This window comes from Monodon monoceros, unplaced genomic scaffold (assembly GCF_005190385.1).
Source record: "Monodon monoceros isolate NGI ecotype Baffin Bay Population unplaced genomic scaffold, NGI_Narwhal_1 Super_Scaffold_7, whole genome shotgun sequence".
NCBI classification, from domain to species: domain Eukaryota; kingdom Metazoa; phylum Chordata; class Mammalia; order Artiodactyla; family Monodontidae; genus Monodon; species Monodon monoceros.
Genome location: NW_021703784.1, coordinates 80,851,647 through 80,871,267, shown reverse-complemented (window position 1 = coordinate 80,871,267; position 19,621 = coordinate 80,851,647). Strand labels below are relative to the sequence as shown.

Sequence of the window (19,621 nt, the reverse complement as noted above, 5' to 3'; positions counted from 1 at the left end):
TTTATCAGGTTCAGCATTTGAATCCTGTCTGTTCTGGTATCACACTATTTCAAGAATCCTGACTTAAATGTATAGACATATACCATGGTGTTCTTTCTGTGGGGGCTATGTGTGTGTACCTGTTTGTTTGGTGTTTACAAATGATTTAGGAACCAAAAGGACAATCACTGAAGTGAGATGCCCAAAGGAGGCAATATGGTGCAACGTTCTGCCTACGAATGGGGGAAATTTTATAAGTTTCATCTTCCTAGGAAGTTGAAATACTTTGTCTTTTAGCTGAAAGAATCTCTGATCCACTGGTTATTCCATTTTACTGTCACTGAGGAGTGACTGTCAAAGAAAAGTAATTACTGATCTCATTATTTTACTACTGTCATAAAAAAAATTAGAGATAAATGAACTAAATCTCTAAAGATATAATTTCTTACAATCAAATATCTTCATTCAATTCTCAAACTTCATTTTTTAACACTTAGATCTCATCATATGCCATGAAAAGAAGAGAAAAGAAAAGAAAAAAATATTCAACTGCCTTGGATTTGTTCTCTAATCAACTTTGGTCTTGGAAAAACAAGCAATTAAATAAGCCAGCTTTACATGTTTATTTTATCAGTAAGGAAAACATTAATTCACAATCCTGCTTTTCATTTTTCACCACAATGTCTTTTTTCTCTATAAAGAAAAATAATTTAATCTTGAATTTTAAAACACTAACATCTTCCCTATCTGAGCCAACATATATGTGTAATAGAGCATGCTTTCAAAGTGAACTATTATTAAATTGTCTAGAAATACATATTCTAACCATTGGTTTTCTGGAGCTAAATCTCCCTCGTTTTATCACCACCTCAGTGAACAACGAGAAACAATTTGAGGTGACATGTGCTTGGTAAATGATGCAGAGGCCACCATGGGCTTCTGTGGAGTTTTGTCATAGATGATTCCAAATGTTAATGCTCACTAAAACTCACATCTTTTTAAATTTCTTCTTAAATTATTCTACTATCACTTAAAGTGATATCTTCACAGAAATCATAATTTTAAATACACTGAATGAAGACAAAACAACCAAGCTGTGTAAGAGACTAACTGTAAGGGGAATGGCCAACTTCAGTCTCAATAGTTCTTCAGGTATGCCTTTTAAGCATAGTATGCATCATTTCCTACTGTTCCTGGACCCAGAAGCTGATAATTTGGCTATGTTTATCATGTAGGATTTCATCCACTTTTCTCCTATTCTGGATCTTCACCTTCCAAGGTTATTCTGAAAGCTCCCATGAAGGAATCATCAAATGCTTTTGCTAGTCCAGTTGATCACACTTTTTATGTACTTTCATCTGCCAAGGCTGCTCTTTGCAATCGCACAGAACAATTCCAAATTGCAAATTCAACTGCAAAACTCACATGACCAGTTTCTAAACATTCCTGCAAAAATAATAGCTTCATGTAGCTGTTACTCACTATTTTCTCTCATAAGGATAAGGACTATTTCTATCTTTACAGTGATAAAAACCCTTAATTTAAATAAGTATCTAAGAACATCCTATACTTTTAAGATGAACTGTAGCTGCTTATAACTGATTCATTGGCTGTAGCTGGGATGCTTCTTTATCGTCTTCACTGTCAAGTTTACTTTAGGGAGTACCAAGGACAATAACATTTATGATAATTCTTGATTTCATGTTGTATATGTCTTTCAATGTCTTGGCATTTTCACTTGTTATCAAAAAGCCCATATATTTGCTGACTGAACAGATGCTTGAACCACACTAATCCACAGTCTTAATTTAAAATAAAATCTTAAATTGATTATATTTTTAAAATTTTACTAAAGAAGTAAAAATTACAAAAACCAGTTTTCACTGTTTTAATATTATCAGGAATTATTAGTAACAAAACATATTAGTCGTATCAATTACAACAAGAACAACTAATTTGTCCAATAAGAGATGGACACACACACACATATACTGGTTGATAAGCTGGCAATACTGTATTTTCAAAAAATATTATTGAGCTGGGCAAGTCTCCCTGATAAACATGTTCTCATCTATCCCCTTCACAAAGTAGCAGTGAAATCAGTGTCACTAGTGTATTCTATTTTCACAGCAGTAGCTCTTCCTGTTTACTCTGATGAAACTATCATGAACCCCGGGAGCCCCAGTTACACAAAATCTCAAGTTTTCCAGTCATTCATTGCAAATAAGAATTTCTACTCCAGGATTTCATTTGGCAGTTTAGGAGCAGAGTGGCTCATAGGCAAAAACATGATTCCCCTTCTAAGTCAATATAGCTTTGTGACCCAGCTTCCTAAGAGCACTAAGCTAAGAATTTGCCATTAAAAAATATTCCAGTAAACTTGGTTTCGGAAAGGACAGGCTGTTTATCTTCTACTTATCCACACTTACTAATAAATTTTTATAAACACCCAGGGAATCTGTACCCCAGGCTGAATAATACAGTTATAGGACTGAGTATATAAAATTCTAGAAAACAGTAAGACTTCTTCATTTGCCCAGAGAAACATGTAATTGTGGTATTCATGGCTTCCATTTTAAAAAAAAGGAACTTAATATAAACCTAACCAGAGCAATTCACAGAACTAATCTGAAGAATGGAAAATTAAGTTAGATTTAAGTTTTTAAATTCTATTAATAGGAAAGGGGAAAAAGATATGACTTCATGGTAGGTAAAAGGGAGTGACAGATTTTTCTTTTCCACTTAAGACACAATCAAAAAAGGAGGTTAAACATCAAGCTCCAAGTAGAAGAGTATAACATGTATAACATTAAAATCCTTGCTCTGACAATTTATCATTCCATATAAAGAAACAAAAATAAACATATATTCTAATAGGAATTCATCTTAAGTGTCAACATAGGATGGAAAAAATTATCTCCTTTGACTATATTCCCTGTTATACAGATGGAGAGTAAACAAAAAATCAAAGTAGTTTAAAAAAGAAAACCATATGAAATCTTAAGTACCTAACATCTAATTAGGATAGGAAAATAACTGGAAATGAGTCACATAAGTGGACATCAATAATTGAAGTTTAGAATGAAACAAAAAGATTCCAAACAAAAACACCCACATATATACAGAAAGCCAAGCTGTTATTTCCAAACATCCTATGGTTATTTTCTTATAGGAGGTCCCTAATATTTTTCCTGATTGTAATCAAGAGAAAAAAATAATTCCAACCTTCATTCCAAGACATTTCTTCAAGATATACTCGAGCATCTACTGGTCCCATATTTCTTAGATCATCTTCTGTAAAATACAGAATGAGACACTTAATTTTGATACTTAAATCATAACCATGAAGAATGCTAAGAAGGCAAGTCCAGCCTGGTCACTACAATTCTAATTATATAAAAACTTAGCTTACTATATTTGTGACTAAGAAAGACAGTGTGGAGTCAGGTAAAAAAAAAACTATATTTGAACCTCAGTTATAATATTTTACTAGCTTTTTAACCTTATGTATATCAAATTATCTACTTTAGAAGGGTCATTCTGGACTGAATAATGTCCCACCTCCCAAATCCTTATGTTGAAGCCCTAACTCCCAACATTCTGTATTTGGAAATAAGCTTTTTAGAAGGTAATTAAGGTTAAATGAGGTCATAAGAGTGGGGTCCTAATCTGATAGAATTGATGGCCTTACAAGAGGACGAAGAGAGAGGTCTCTCCCCACTCACACATGCACAGAGGAAAGTATCATATGAAGACACAGCAAGAAAGTGGTCCTTTGCAAGCTAGAAAGAGACCTGACCAGGATCCTCATCAACTTGCACCTCAATCTTGGATTTTTCAGCCTCCAGCACTGTGAGAAATAAATTTCTGTTGTTTAAACCACCCAGTCTATGGCATTTTGTTATGGCAGACGGAGCAAACTAATACAAGGGTGTTCTTCCAATCAACTGAGATCAGGCTAAAAGTGCCTTAAAGAATAAGGCTCTAACCAAATTTAAGGGGGCTTTTAGTCATCTGATTTTTAATTCCTCACAACAGAGTAATAGGTAACTTAAAGGAATAATTATTTTAAAATATTTTAATAGCCACGCAACACAACCTTTCTGTGTTGATGTTCCACTGCTGTTTCCTGGGCCAAAGTTTTCCCTACGGAGGGAAGGTCCAAAGAAACCGGGAATGCCACCTAAATTTAGTAGGAATATGGTCTAGGTAGTATAAGCATGCACTCTTACTTAAAGCAAGTGTACTGTAGGACAAAGAAAGCAACTATATATGAGAATCACTTGTCTTTGTTTTTAAAGGCACGCTGTACTTCCTGTATGCTTGTATTGTTCTTCTAGAAGTCAATGCTTAAAAGAAACTACTAAAATCCACCCCCCACCCCAATGAAATTTTCTTTAGCTGTCTCACTAGTCTCTTGTTCACTTGCTGAGAATGCTTCCCTTTGTTCCGTTGTGTGAATGCCTGCGATTTAATTATATTTAATAACTGCCTGTTCAAAATTTATTGGTGAGTTACACAATTTTAAAATAGATGAAAAGATTATACAATATTTTGAACTCACCATGCTTTTCTATTAAGGTATGTCAAATATTATATCATTTCATATTTACTGGGTACTAAGTCTATTAAACTGTTCTAAAACCCAAAGATAAAGACTTCTGCGAAGTGGTCAGGGGTGGTTCTTCCATCTCTGTGTGTCCACTGAATAGCCTATGCAAAGTGTATCCGTATGCGAGGTAGTTTCTGAACAAAACAATTTAATTTCCACATTCTATATAAAGTTTACTTGGTTATAGTTTATTCAGTATTCCAAATTAAAAAAAAATTCTATCTAAAAGTCTCATGGACTTTTATCACATGTTTCAATTTCTTACTCAGAAGGACCAAGATAATCTGCTTGAATGCAGAAATGAAACACTGTTTTAGAATTGAAGAATGGGGGTAATTGGCACTTAATAGAGCTTGGTTAGGGGAAATATATTCCAGGGTATCTTACACATATCTTAAGTAATTTTGAAATCAGAGCAAATAAGACAAGGCAGAGGTAATGACAAGATGAATAAACCTTAATCTAACCTATCTTGGACACCTGTAATACATTAATTGTTAAAAAAGACAACCCATTCATAAGTATCCATTATGCCATGTTTATTTTAAAATAATTAATGAGAAATAACTGGCAAATATAACTGCCAAGCAAGTCAGGTTTGTATTGTTCTGCTTCTCTACTAGGAAGCTATTGTTATTCTCCCTAGTTACTATTTCATGTGGAACCCTTTCTATTATTCCACCTACTCCAAAAAGTGGCTTTTACATTTTCATTACTTTTTTCCTCTTTCTGTACAGGAACTTTATTGTAGCTAACTACTTCTTAGTTGAAAGATCAGTTTAGACCATATCTCATGGTAAAAGGGAAAGAAAACAGAACATAAAAATGGTTAGTGCTTTACCCAAGGTCAGAGTTAAAAGGAGTATATTAAAATTTCTCCCGTTCTGTGCCTATCTAAACATCTACATATTGACCTGATTATTCAATACTATATGCACACAGTCCAAGTTCTGTGGGGATTCTGGTTTTAAAAGTCAGTATCTGGGTTTCCCTGGTGGTGCAGTGGTTGAGAGTCCGCCTGCCGATGCAGGGGACACGGGTTCGTGCCCCGGTCCGGGAAGATCCCACATGCCGCGGAGCGGCTGGGCCCGTGAGCCATGGCCGCTGAGCCTGCGCGTCCGGAGCCTGTGCTCCGCAACGGGAGAGGCCACAACAGTGAGAGGCCCGCGTACCAGCAAAAAAAAAAAAAAAGTCAGTATCTGACACAAGAGTGAACACAGGCTTCCCCTGCTATCTGAAAGTACAGCTTTCCTATGAAACCTCTTGTAAGGCAAAATAGGTAAAGCAAAGAAGAAATTACCTCAAGACATATCTTGCTAACGGATGCACAAAATAATTCAAGATAAAGCACAGATGCTCACAGACACAGTTCAAGGCTATGATGGCTGGATGCTGAATGTAGTTCCCAGGGAGAGAAGTTGGCAGTGCCACTCTGGCCGCTTGGGGCTCCCCGCAAAGCAAATGCTGAACACTGTTTTCACTTTTCACCTCTTTTCATAAAGGTGAACATCCACTTAGGATTTCTTTCCATTAAGTGAAAGCAGGTACTAATGTAGGTCTTTCATGAAAGCAAAGTGGAGTAAAGCAAGTTTTTGAAAAGCGGAGGACACCTGCGTACTGTATGATATCCCCATTATGTGAAGTGTGACAGGCAAAACTATCCTGTGATGTTGGGCGTGGGAGAGTGAGTAGTGACTGGAAAAAGTTACAGGGGCCTGCTGGGGCGCTGGTTACTTAGATGGGTGTGTTTACTGTGAAAATCCATCAGGCTGTACACTTAGGATTGGTGCATTCCTCTGTATGTATGCTATACTTCAATAAAAAGGTTTAGGTATAGTGTTGAAACTCTAATGGCTGTATTTTTAAATAGAAATAAGGAAAGAAAAGTTAGGGGAACGAAGTAAAGAGCTCCGTAAGAAAGTGTGTATCTTTTGAAAGGACCATAATCTAACAACTTCTGCAAAAGGCTGAGGGTGATTAAGTCAGGGGGAAATTGGATGCCTGGAGAACTGTATGATGAGCGGAGAGGGTACTCACAAGGAAAAGGTGAATCTAAATGCGCGGGGGCGGGGGGCAGGGAGGAGACCACCATCTTTTGTTGAGAGGCAGGTGTCCAGCGAATGGGGCAACAGCAACTCCCCGCCCCCCACTACCATTACAAGGAAGGAGCACAAACTAATCAATGTTTCTTTTTTTTCTTTTTAAACAATGATCTCTGCTTGTCCACCACTGTAGATATAATTAGAAAACTTAATTCCTCCCTAGCCCTTAAAGTAAGGCACAGGAACCCTGTAATTAGCTTTATTATCTACTAATCAGGCACTGCATCTGTAAAAGACGTAAGTTCGTTTTCTTTTGAGTTTTACATATTATAAATATTTTTGCTCATTATAATACTGTAATAGGCATCCGAAAATGTAAACCCTATCTTAAAGTCCTCCTTAATATGATACTACCAAAAATCATGAGAAAACAGAAACTGACTTAGAAAGTGATTTAATAAACAGATCCAAGATTTAAATCTGGACTCTTAGCTACAGAATGGTAGTAATTTTTTAAAAAACCCAAAAACTGCCCTTTGGAAAGAAGAGCGCTGCCTGGCATTTGGTAAACTCCATTTTGAGTCCAGTGTCACTACATGATTCCTAATTCTTTTGAAGCGAATGGGTTCAGCTTTTTCTAAGACATCTAGAAACGTTAAGGTCTGTGCACAACCTGTACTGTGCTCACAAGCTTAAGCAAATATGGAGACAAGAAAAACTTCCAGATTTACTTACATGTAGAAAGCAATGCACTATCGTTAAAGAGAGATTCCCAACCAATATAATGATAAAATCGAATAATTTATGTGGTTACTTGAAAAAGAATCTTTCAACCTTTAGAAGTATAGGCCCTTCTGACCTTGTGTTCTATTGGATTTGTCTGACAACAAGAAGTGAAAGAATTCTGTGGCTCCATTGTCTCAACAGTGGGATCTAAGAAAACACTGGCAGGACTCATCAGAGAGGTTTATGAGCCTGCAATTCAAAGAGATTAAAAGGAAAATCTACGGAGATTCTTTCACACTGAAGAATAACATTAAATAACTATTAGCAGCTTGGTTCAGTAAAGCTTACTAGAGCTCTCGCTGGGTCATTCACAACTTTCTAAAAGAGGAAAGGTTTTTTTCAGCTCCATTTGGGAATCAATAAATATTCCTTACTTCTTACCAGACAATGGAATTCCAGTCTTTTAAAACTTCCTCCTAATGACAGTAAAATTTCTAAAACAGCTCTTTGTTTGCTGCCTATATAATTACACTTCCTAATCCCAGGAAACCTTTTCTAACTGTAGCTACAATTCAAATAAATAAGTAAAAATAAATAAATAACAGCAACAAAAAGCTACCGAGAAGAGGAATTAAACTTTATTCTTTATGGATGAGATATCTAAAAGTCTCATTCAACCCACTACTGGCCAAAAGATCTAGTCTATCTGCAACTCTGTCCCTACTATTCAAGAGTGGCAATGTTGTGTGTTACTCAAGTGATCAAGTCCCCAGAACGCTCTCATTTAGCAGTTAGTGCACTGTATTTATTTTTATGCCATTTAAAACAAAGTTCATTTCAAACTTACAGAAGTCATCTATGTGTGTTAAAAGCAATCACAGTATTTTCCTTTAGGTCTAAATTAGTATCTTGCTGCTTTAAAACCATGTAGTTTAATTTTAAACAATCACCTCCTTCTTAAAAATCATTTCAGTATACATAATTAAGTCTTTCATATAGGAAATAACTTGAAGGACATCAGTTCCTTGTCCTTAATAGTCTCTGTTCTTAGAACAGTCTCTACCTTGATAAGAGATTCAGAATCAGGCAACATTTAACTTGAAACCTATTCATTAAATCATAAAGCTCTATAATTCTTTCCCAGATGAAATTAAAGAGTCACAACTGCAAGGCTTTCCATACTGCAGAAAAACTACAAACTTGGAGCTTAATTATGGACTTGAAGAACTACGGTTCTTTCATAAACTGAACAGAAACCCAGTGCTCATGAAAGGTACCAAATGAAACCCGGAAATTGAATTTCATGTTTCACTGCAGAAAGGCAGAACACAGTAGCAGAAGTAAGCCTGGCCTCTCACTCTGACCCTCAAATATGCCTCATTCCTGACTATCTGGAACTAAAATAGTAGGTTGTACACACCTATTCAGAACTTGGCAGCCTAGCACAGTGATTAAGAGTCAGAGAACGCCTTTGAGTTTCCCCTCTTATCAATTACTAGCTATGTGCCCTTAGTCAAATTACTTAAACCCTCTGGGCCTCAGACTCCTTCTCTGGAAAACAGATATTAAAATCTTCCTTACAAGGTTGTTAAACAATGATTAAAAGACAATTGCCATAGTTCTAGTGCTCAACAAATGGCAGCTATTTTAACTGTTATTATTAACTCATAATGTTTGTGTTGACCTGTCTATAACAGACCACAGGAAAATGACTCAATTATTGCATGGTTGGGGGGTGGGGAGTGGGGGAGCCTCGAGTACCACAGTGTAGGACGGCAGCAACTTTCACCTTGTCTGGATTTGTAACAGGGTTAAGAAGTTTGATGTACTTTACTATTGTCAGTCCCATTAAAATTGATCTATTATTATCAAAGCCATAGTCCATATTATTATTTAGTCCTTCCAAAGTATCAAACAGAACTGAAAGATGGGGAAAAAAAATCAAAATACTTTATGGATTAAATTCAGAGGTTAGACATAATGACAGTAGATTAGAAAGTCAGGGGAGGCTTTCTTTTGTGGGGGGTGGAGCTAGGAGGACTAGAGCTGCAACTTGAACAAAGAATAAGCTGTGAAGAGTCAGAATGCAAGGGTATTCTGAGTAACAACAAACAGTATAAGCAGATGTGTTTGGGAACCCCTAAATGAATGGGGAGAAGATTCACATTAGGTTTGTGATTGGTGACAAGGCTGGAAGAAGTAATTAGGGACAAACTTAAGAGCTTCTGTCGCATTTAAATTCCATGTGAATGGGTAAATGTTGTGTTAGGGAGTGGGTAGTTATATAAGTTCTTAAACAAGAGTAAGAATAAAGAAAGCTAGACCAATCAAAATGTAAATGACTATGGGAGAAGGCCAATTAGCAGATGTGGAAGTAACCTGAGTCTATGTTATAATCTGGGTATGGTCTATTGTGGTAGCTGTGAGAATAAAAAGATCACTTAGAGGGAAAAAAAAACACATTGAAGAAGAAATGCCAACACTCATTTTTAGTTCATTGGCTATATATTGAGCAAACCAGAAGTAATCAGAGTGTAATATGAAAGAAAGATTTCAAGTCTGAGGGTTAAAAACAAGCAATGAGAAAGGTGGACCCAGTCTTGGTTTTGAACCCATTGATTTCAGTCGGGTCAAGTACCCGAGTAGAAATTGGGAAACAGGTTAAAGATGGAGACACAAACTTCCTAAAATCCTACATTTTCTCTGTTATTAAATCAAAACTTCCGATTATGTCCAAGTATTACAGGATTATAACTATAATCTTGCCCATAGGTTTCTATAGCATTATTTGAAACTAGCCAAATTTTTATTCAAAATCATTGAGAAATGATCTTAAAATACACTGTCATTGCAAAAGCAGTTATTTGTATTCAAGTAAAAGTAACAAATAATGCGAGTAGTCACCTTCTTATGACAAAGAAGATGAAGCAAGAGGACCCTCACAGAAAGTTTTATCTATATTATCTTCCCTCTCTGAAGAAATGCAAGTCCCTAACTGTCTAGATGGATTTTCTGCATCATTTCACATACTTACTTTTCCCAGAAACAGTCACCAAAAAAACATGCTTCCTGATGCTTATCTTCAAGTTTTACCTGAAGCGCATTTTTATAGCCAATTTTCAAATTCCTAAAATCAAATGGAAAAACTGATATGACCATAAATGGAAACCCTAATCTGACTAATACAAGTATTTTATAAGGGTCAGTTTTAGCACATAATTTACACAAACATCCACTGGCCTTAAGTCATTATTTGAAACAGATAACCCAAATTCATATTATCTACATTTAAAAGTATTAATTCGCTTTTTATGGAGTTAATCAGTCTTTAGTGTTAACTTGCTTTTCAGCAAGTACTTTTATTTTAAATTTAAGAAATTACATGTTGATTCAGTTCTCTGACACATAAATGTTGGTGGGGTTTTAAGGTACGTTCCTCATCTGGTCCAAGATTTACTTATTTATCTCCCATTCTCAAATATTTATCCTAATAAAGGGATGGAGTGAACTGTATAATACAACAACTGAAACGACCTTTTGTATCTAGGTAAGGAGAGTATAGCTGATTAGCTTTAAGTAAAGACACTAACTTCACAACGTTTGGCTCAATCCTCTTCAGAGCCCAGCTGTCTTGGGTATCCCAAGCACTTGGCCAATTGTGTATCATGAAGGCGCCACATCACCAAAACAATTCACTAACAGAGAAACAAGGTACATCTTAATATAAAACAATATACCAGCAAGGACTCCAGACACAATCCACTTATTTTTTTACAACATAATTTAATTTGACTGACTTCATTTGAAGGTCTGTTCCTCTTCAGATCACAGTGAAGTAACCTAACTCATAAGCTGTGTCACTCCGTACAGCCACCTAGACATCAGAGATCTGTGTGACTCACACTACAAAGCTATTGAATCACGATCCCTATTCTTTTCATGATATACTTCTGACATGTTTTTAAATGCGCTTAATGTATGAGAAAACTCCCCACAAGAATTATAAAGGCACAAAAATCTCAATAGATATTATTCATATGAACATTTTATAAATCCTAAAAAGATTTTCCAAAGTGTTCATCTGGTTGTCTGAAGTGCAAAGCCTAACCTTGAATAACTACATGCCTTTCAAGGGAACATGGGAAGCAGTCTGGAAGCATCCTTACAAACAATAAGGTAAATATGTCCAACTGGAACTTACTGATTAAATTCACTAGTTAACATTGCTTTCAAAATGCATAATATCTAGAAACTGAATATTACTAATCTTTTATTAGGTTTACTTTTCTAATGAGCCTGGCCAACACTGCCCTAAAGTGTCAACCAAGAACACAGAAGTGTAAATGAGGGAGAAAAAACACAGGTACTTTACTTTAGGTCACCTATCCTAGACTATTTCTTTTGATAATTCTTTTGTGAAGCAAAAAATATGGATTTCAAGGGCTCCTTTAAACGATCTTTTACAGAAATAAATGGTTGTAGGTAATATTATGAGGCTTTCCTTACAAAAGAGCACCAACTTTGAGCTGTGAAATATGAGAAAGTGTTCAACATCCGCCAATAAAACATCTCCTGCCTCCTTTCCAAGTATACAGGACGCAAACTTACTTTATACTATACGTTAATGCAGGGCAGGAAACAAACATATTTAAAGCACACACCATGAAAAGAAAGTTCTATAATGAACTATCACCACATGCAAAAAGGGTTCTGTATAACAAAGCTATTTCCATGTCCCCAGGGGTTGACCCAGAAAAAAAGAGTGCTTTGACCTGGTTATAACAACTCTCTCTCTTGGTAACCTATCCTGGTCTTCAACAAATTATCACTCTCAAAGTTTTTCCTTCTATCAAATCTAAATCCTCAGTGTTAGAAGTTCAAGTTCATTTCCTTCTTTCAAGGAGCTATTTATTGAAGATGGGTAAAGAAGTAAAAATTAATGTCGGTAATCAAGAGAAATGACAATACAAAACCAGGTTTATTATGAGATTTTTGAAATAGCTCTAGTATGAAAGGCTTAAAACCAGCAAGTTGTATCTGGATAAGAAACTTCTATTCCTTATCTAAACAGCAAGCCAATTTCAATTTAAAACTGAAACAAAGCATTCTCACTATTTGGAGCCTCTGGTAATGAAGGAAATATTTAGTACTTAGATCTGAGGTACTAAAATGTCATGAAAATTTGTATTTCTACTGTCCTTCTAGAAAAGCTCACCGCCTGAAAAACATGCAAAGCAGACAGAGATCATATAAATTCCCAGAAGATCTGCCTATTTATTGGCATCATGAATCAAGCCCAATCTCACTGTATTTGGTTTGTCTAAACTTTGTTGTGACCTCGTCAATGAGTTATAAGAATCTCCTGAGATGCAGTAGGCTAGAGCTCCTTCCATTAAAACCTCTAAACCAAGGATTCAAAGCTCAAAAGAAATCCACATCTCCAAAGACTTCTCAAAGGCAATGAGAAAGGCTTGAAGATGTTGGTTATTTGTTCTTCTAACATCTCTTAAACCTCCTTCATGTAATTCTACTGCTCCCTCTAACCCTGCTTCCTATTTCTCCCATTTCTGGTCTTACTCACCCAATACCCTAGCAAGGGAGAATATTTTTTGATTCCTGATCTCTCCCTACCTCTTTTCTCTGTCCGACAGTAGGTTTCTAGTCAGTTTCACTGATAAGTTTTTTTTTTTTTTTTTTGCCGTATGCGGGCCTCTCACTGTTGTGGCCTCTCCCGTTGCGGAGCACAGGCTCCGGACGCGCAGGCTCAGCGGCCATGGCTCACGGGCCCAGCTGCTCCGCGGCATGTGGGATCTTCCCGGACCGGAGCACGAACCCGTGTCCCCTGCATCGCCAGGTGGACTCCCAACCACTGCGCCACCAGGGAAGCCCACTGATAAGTTCTTAATAGTACCAAGCTGTGGAGTGGCAAAAATGCAGAGCGACAGTGCAAGTACACACCCTATACTCCTTAAGATACAGTTTTGTGGATTATCCTCACCTTAAGCAAATCAGCACCCCAGAATAAAGACTGGTAAAGACGTGCAAAGCACCATGAGAGACTGTCATCTACAGTAGAACTTGGTCACTTTAGAAACATAGGTAACTTCTCACACACAATACATCCATGTTTATTAGTTTCTACACTTTCACAGAAATTTTACCATGTGAAGCAAGGTCAGAAAGATGTATCTATGGATAGAATTCATCCTCAAATGAAACCACCTCTACATTCTTTTGCCGGAAGTGCAAGAATTTACAGAAGAAATACAACATTGGAAAGATGCACATAAATGCACCAAATAGAAGGAGGACCCAATATTCAAGCCATATTTGAAAATTAATCCAAATTCATTGCAAAGTTATATTTATTGGTTTTTTAAAACGTACTGTTAAGTTCATCAGTCTTAAAAAAGTAGAAGGGCTTTAGAGATGATTAGTATTATGAAAGTGACTATTAAAAACTAATACCCCAGTACATAAGCAAATTGCTTATGAAGTCTTTCCACAAAGGAATCACACACTAACTGTAAGAAAGACAATTTTACTGATACAACTCCCTCTGAAAACAGATATGGATATTCTATATATATTGTTGGCTTTAACCTATAATGTTGTATCTTAGAAATAAAGCCTTATTTCTCAAATCAAATTTTCATAACCTTAGTAGTAGGAGCCTTACAATCATTTTGTTAGGTTTGATCGTGTACTGGTGCAGGGCATGGGAGGAGATTCAATAATCAAGTACAGAGACAGTGAGCTTTTATCAACACATGTGAGTCAATGCTGAGCCTGGTGCGCTATGGCAGAGTGCAATTGAGTGTTTTCCCCACAGGCTGTGGCTGATTATCGACTCCCCCCATTAGCATGTAGGGTGCATATTGAAGGTTCAGATAGAAGGCTGAGGGACTGCTATCCCAAGGCCAGGGCTGAAAGACAGCCTATCACTTCGTGTAACTGCAGTCCATGTGTGACAAACCTGACCTACATTTGTCCCTTTCTTTCTCACAAGAGCTTGTCACTGTTTTAAGAAGCTATTTTCTAAAATGCACAAAAGAAATGACTTTTAAAAGTGCTTAGGAAATGTGCGTTCCTAAGATATCATTTATAACAATCTTACAAGGAATATAGTTTATCCAGGAGATAATCATGAAAACCTAGCCTACAACAAGTTCAGAGACAGCAAAGAGTGCTTTAAGATGTTATCCTTTATAGTATCTTCCTATAGATTGTCATTTATACAGTATATAGTCTTAAAAGTACTCAATGAAAATTTTAATCAGTACATAATTAAATTTAATAAAAAGAAGTTTTTAAACATAAAAAACATATTAATTAGGAATGTGTAATTAAGCATTTTTCATTAGTTATAAAAAGTAGCTTTCATGGCTTCACAAGAAGCCACATCCTAGTAGCTTTGCTGACTTCTCAATGGATACACAGTAATCACTACTAAGAATAGGGCATAATTAAAAACAGTGACGGGAGGGAAGGAGTAAAGGAGGCAATAACAACTTGGTGCAAATGCTGAAAAGCGTCCCCCAGAAATGGCTGCAGACTGTGCTTCACAGAGCTGCCAATGTGCTGGGGCTCCTCACCACAAGTACCTACCATGCCGCTGCAGGTCATACTCTTTTTTTGTTTCTTCATTCCCTAGAATTTTCCATGCCTGATCAACTTCGATGAACTTCTGTATACATTCCTCCACTGTTCCTGCTGGTACATCTGCACTTTGTTTATCTGGATGATACTGCCAATCAAAAACAAGGGGGGGTGGGGTGATGAGTAGAGAGGGTGGGGGGGTAGGTTAAAAAAAAACTCTAAATCTGAGATTTCGTTAAGAGAGAAGGTAATGAGAAGATGAAAACTAAGATGCCAAGCAACGAAACAACAGTGTTGGGCACCGGAGACAACTGCCAGGTTAATTAGAGCACTGGAATAGCTATAAATCCACCAGTGACATGATCTGTCACAATGTGCAAAAACAGCGTTTTCTGGATAATTTGCTGATGGAATCACTGGTCTCATGGACAATTTACCCAGAGAGGATGACTAACACAAACAGAAATAGGTACATGCAGACGAGCAGGACCTGATAGAGGAAGAGTACAAACTCTGTACAGAGTATGCAGCTCTCCTTATACAATATGCTTGGCTGTAGATATCATAACAATGGACTACTACTAGCTTTTCTTTTGAAATTACACAATTATTACTTTAAATTAAAACACTTCTCATCTTCTGGCTCAGCCCTGAAGATTTTAAAGTTATAAATCCCCAAACACAAATTTGTATTGAAAAATGGTTATTTCAGGGCAGATTTGTAAGAAACAATTTTAAAGAACTCAACAAAACATTTGAATACAAATTAATTGGTTAGTAAATCTTTCTTACATTTGTTTTCATGCTGAACTTTCTCCACACTGCTGGTGATCCTCACTAGCAGAGCAAAGGCTATTGTGATATTTGGTTGCCCAGAAGAACTAATGAACATCATGCAGGCTGGGAGAAAGATTACAGGGCAAACAAAGAGAATCAGGCTTCCATTTTCCCTCTGGGAAACTATTTCTTTTCTTCTCCTCCTATGCCCAAATCTATCAGCTATTAATATTTAAATATTTAAGCTAATTAATATAATGACTGAAGAAAAGGAAACTTAGGCTTTATTGTTTCATCTTTTTTAGGCCATGATTTATCAAATGATGCTCATGAAAGTTATTCCCATACTGAGGTTTAAGCAATCCTTAAAGCTAGGATATTACATAATGTACCAAAGCCAAAATAGAGTAGGCTACATTAAGTTCTCTACCTAACCCATCTTCTAACACTATGTGAAGAAGTTCTGTATAACAAGTTTGGTATGAATCAATGTTATTTCATGCAACATGCTCAAATACACCACTAGTATACATTTAAGATGTATCAATACTTACATGTGAAAACGCAATCTCAGTATGCCGCTAACATTGAGTAAGGCCCTAGAGAAACCATTCTAATCTAGCAGCTGTATCACAGAAGTACAGACTAGAAGATAGGTAATTTCTAATAGGCCACTACAGAAACCAGTACTGGTTGGTACAATGAACAGAACACAATGGACTAATCATACACCAACCAGACGAAGAAAGCCCTACAAAACCAAGAATTAGTTCCTGGCTGCCCCAAACTAAAGCTATCACTAAATTTTGAGTCATATATCAGTTCTATGGTAGTCAAAGCACAATTCAATCATTTTCCCTAATCTGGTATTTTCCTATTATTTTAAATAAGTAATTCACCATCTGAGGCTTTTAGATCTATTCTGTTGTGCTAATAGAATGCAATAAATTTTATGCTGTGATATAGGTTTTAATTAAAAAATGAAAGTTATAGCAAGAAAATAAGTACGTCATTTGGGGTACCAAAATCCTCAGTCCAATCTGCTTTGACAGAAAGTTCCAGAACAAAATGAAGGTCTAAAAAAGATAATATTCTGTGGTAGGCTGATAACAGCCCCCCAAAATATCAGGTCCTAATCCCTAGTTCCTGTAAATGTTACCTCATTTGGAAAAGGGGTCTTTGCAGATGTGAATTAAGTTAAAGATTGGGAAGATTATCCTGAACTGTGCAGGTGGGTCCTAAATATAGTCAAAGAATTTTTATAAGAAAGAGGCAGAGGGAGATGTGACACACAGAGGGGAAGGTGATGTGAAGACTGTGCAGAGAGATTTTAAATATTGGCCTTAAAGACTGGAGTGATGAGACCATAAGCCAAGGAATGCTGGCAGCCACCAGATGCTAAAAGAGACAAGGAATGGACTCTCCCCTTAGAGCCTATAGAGGAATGGTGGCCCAGTCAATACTTTGATTTTGGCCCAGTTATACTGATTTTGGACTTCTAGCCTCCAGAATTGTGAAAGAATAAATTTCTGTTGTTTTAAGCCACCAAGTTTGTGGTAATTTATTCCAGCAGCCACAAGAAATTATACACAATCTAAATACATCTACAGTTTAAAACTAGAATATAACAGACACAACTTCTAAAGATATTTCAATTAAAGGTCTATTAATAAAATGGTGTCATTATTATGTACATTTATATAAATATATATATATATGTATATATATATTTGGCCAAGTTGGGTCTTCATTGCTGCACACAGGCTTTCTCTAGTTGCAGTGAGCGGGGGATACTCTTCATTGCGATGTGCAGGCTTCTCACTGTGGTGGCTTCTCTTGTTGCGGAGCATGGGCTCTAGGCGTGCGGGCTTCAGTAGTTGTGGCACAAGGGCTCAGTAGTTGTGGCGGGCTCTGGAGCGCAAGCTCAGTAGTTGTGGCACACGGGCTTCGTTGCTCCATAGCATGTGGGATCTTCCCAGACAAGGGCTCCAACCCGTGACCCCTGCATGGCATATGGATTCTTAACCACTGCGCCACCAGGGAAGTCCATTATGCACATTCTTAACTTAAAATATGCAAAGATTCTTTATTGCACACAAAAATCAAGCCTCTAATACTAGGTTCCAAGACTCTCTGATCCCAATGAACGTTAATTTTTCCTACTATTTCTATATTGGAGCCCTCCCATGAGAGGCAGGCTCAAGCATTCACTAGCACCACAAGGACCACAGTCATTTTCCTCTGTTGTCAAGGCTTATTTTATTTTATTTTTTAAGGTTTTTTTTTCGGGGGGCTGTGTTGGGTCTTCATTGCTCCACGCAGACTTTCTCTAGTTGCGGCGAGCGGGGGCTACTCTCTGTTGCAGCGCGGGCTTCTCATTGCAGTGATTTCTCTTGTTGCAGAGCATGGGCTCTAGGCGCGCAGGCTCAGTAGTTGTGGCGCACGGGCTTAGATGCTCCACGGCACGTGGGATCTTCCCGGACCAGGGCTCGAACCCGTGTCCCCTGCATTGGCAGGAGGATTCTTATCCACTACACCACCAGCAAGTCCCATCAAGGCTTATTCTTTGCTCTTCTTCACTTTGAATCCCACTAGCCAAACTTTCCCACTGTTGAGAGCCCAAAGCTATTCCTACTTCATTCACTCAATGACCAAATGAAAGACAGAAAATCTATAGCATCCTGTGTTCCAGGGTCTGACTTATTAACTGAGGAGCCAGAAACAGCTGCAAAAAGATAGCATAAGCTTTCTTACTTTAGAAAAATGCCAGCTAAATCATACAAACAGCAGGGAGTTCTGAGGAAAACACTCACCAATCAAATATAGAAAATATTGATACTCTTAATTAACAGAATAGGTATATACTAAAATCAATGTTGCAAAGTTCATTTATTTTAACTTCTATTTGCTACCAGTACTAAACTGAAATGCATTTTGCTGGAATTGGAAGAACTTAAGTCACCTAGAAGCAAGGAACTCAAAATTAAGAAATCAGCAAATCTTTCAACAAACAATTGGAAAATTAAAGTTTAAGAAATTACCAATTGCAATAGCCTCAAGGTCAAAAAAATGGAAATAAATGGAAAGAAATAATATGTTCATGATGGGAAGATCATGTCCATCTTTCCTAAACTGATACACAAATTTTATGCAATTCCTATAGAATTCCAGTGAGCCACTCTGAAGAAGCAGACAAGATGATAATATTTACACGGATAAACAAAGGATCTAGAACAGGCAAAAGAATCTTCAAAAAGTACATAGTTGAAGGACTTACATGATTTCATGACTTAATATAAAGCTATGGTAATCAAGACTGTAGTACTGGCATAAATATATAAAAATAAGACAGTGAAACAGAAGAGTCTAGAACTAGAACATATGTATAGAGTCACTTGATTTTCAACAAAGGTGCCAAGGCAGTTCAACTGGGAAAGGACAATCTAGAACAAATGATGTTGAAACAACTGGATGTCCATGTGGAAAAAAATTAACCTCAATCCCAATCTCATTACATACACAAAAATCAATTCAAGAGGAATCATAGATATAAATGTAAAACACAGAACCACAAAGCTTCTAGAAGGAAACACAAGAGAATATCTTTGTCCCTTGGCAGGGGCTGCTTTGACAAAAAGCACGAACTATAATGAAACAAAATGGATAAACTGAACTTCATCAAATTTTAAAATTTTCTGCTCATCAAAGATACCATTAAGAGAGTAAACAGACAAGCCACAGTCTGGGAAAAAAAAATACTGGCTAAATAATTATCTAACAGAGGACTTGTATCCAGAATAAACAAACAAACAAACAAAAATCCTATAAATCGATGGTAAAAGACATACTAATTAAAAATCGGGGGAAAAACTTGAACAGACGTTTT

The 19,621-nt window shown here is 36.8% G+C and overlaps 1 protein-coding gene across 3 annotated transcripts in view; it reads right to left on the bottom strand.

Moving 5' to 3' along the window:
* The window catches only part of DNAJC24 (DnaJ heat shock protein family (Hsp40) member C24), a 65,953-nt gene that overhangs the window by 5,644 nt on the left and 40,688 nt on the right, over positions 1 to 19,621 (bottom strand). For 2 of the 3 annotated variants that reach the window (XM_029208110.1, XM_029208109.1), the window contains exons 3-4: positions 14,968 to 15,106; positions 3,205 to 3,273 (exon numbers count right to left, since the gene is read on the bottom strand). In XM_029208110.1, the coding sequence (XP_029063943.1) occupies positions 3,205 to 3,273; positions 14,968 to 15,106 (208 nt within the window). Of the gene's footprint in view, positions 1 to 3,204; positions 3,274 to 14,967; positions 15,107 to 15,750; positions 15,924 to 19,621 lie in introns of those variants that run through there. The other variant, XM_029208111.1, reaches the window with a different exon arrangement.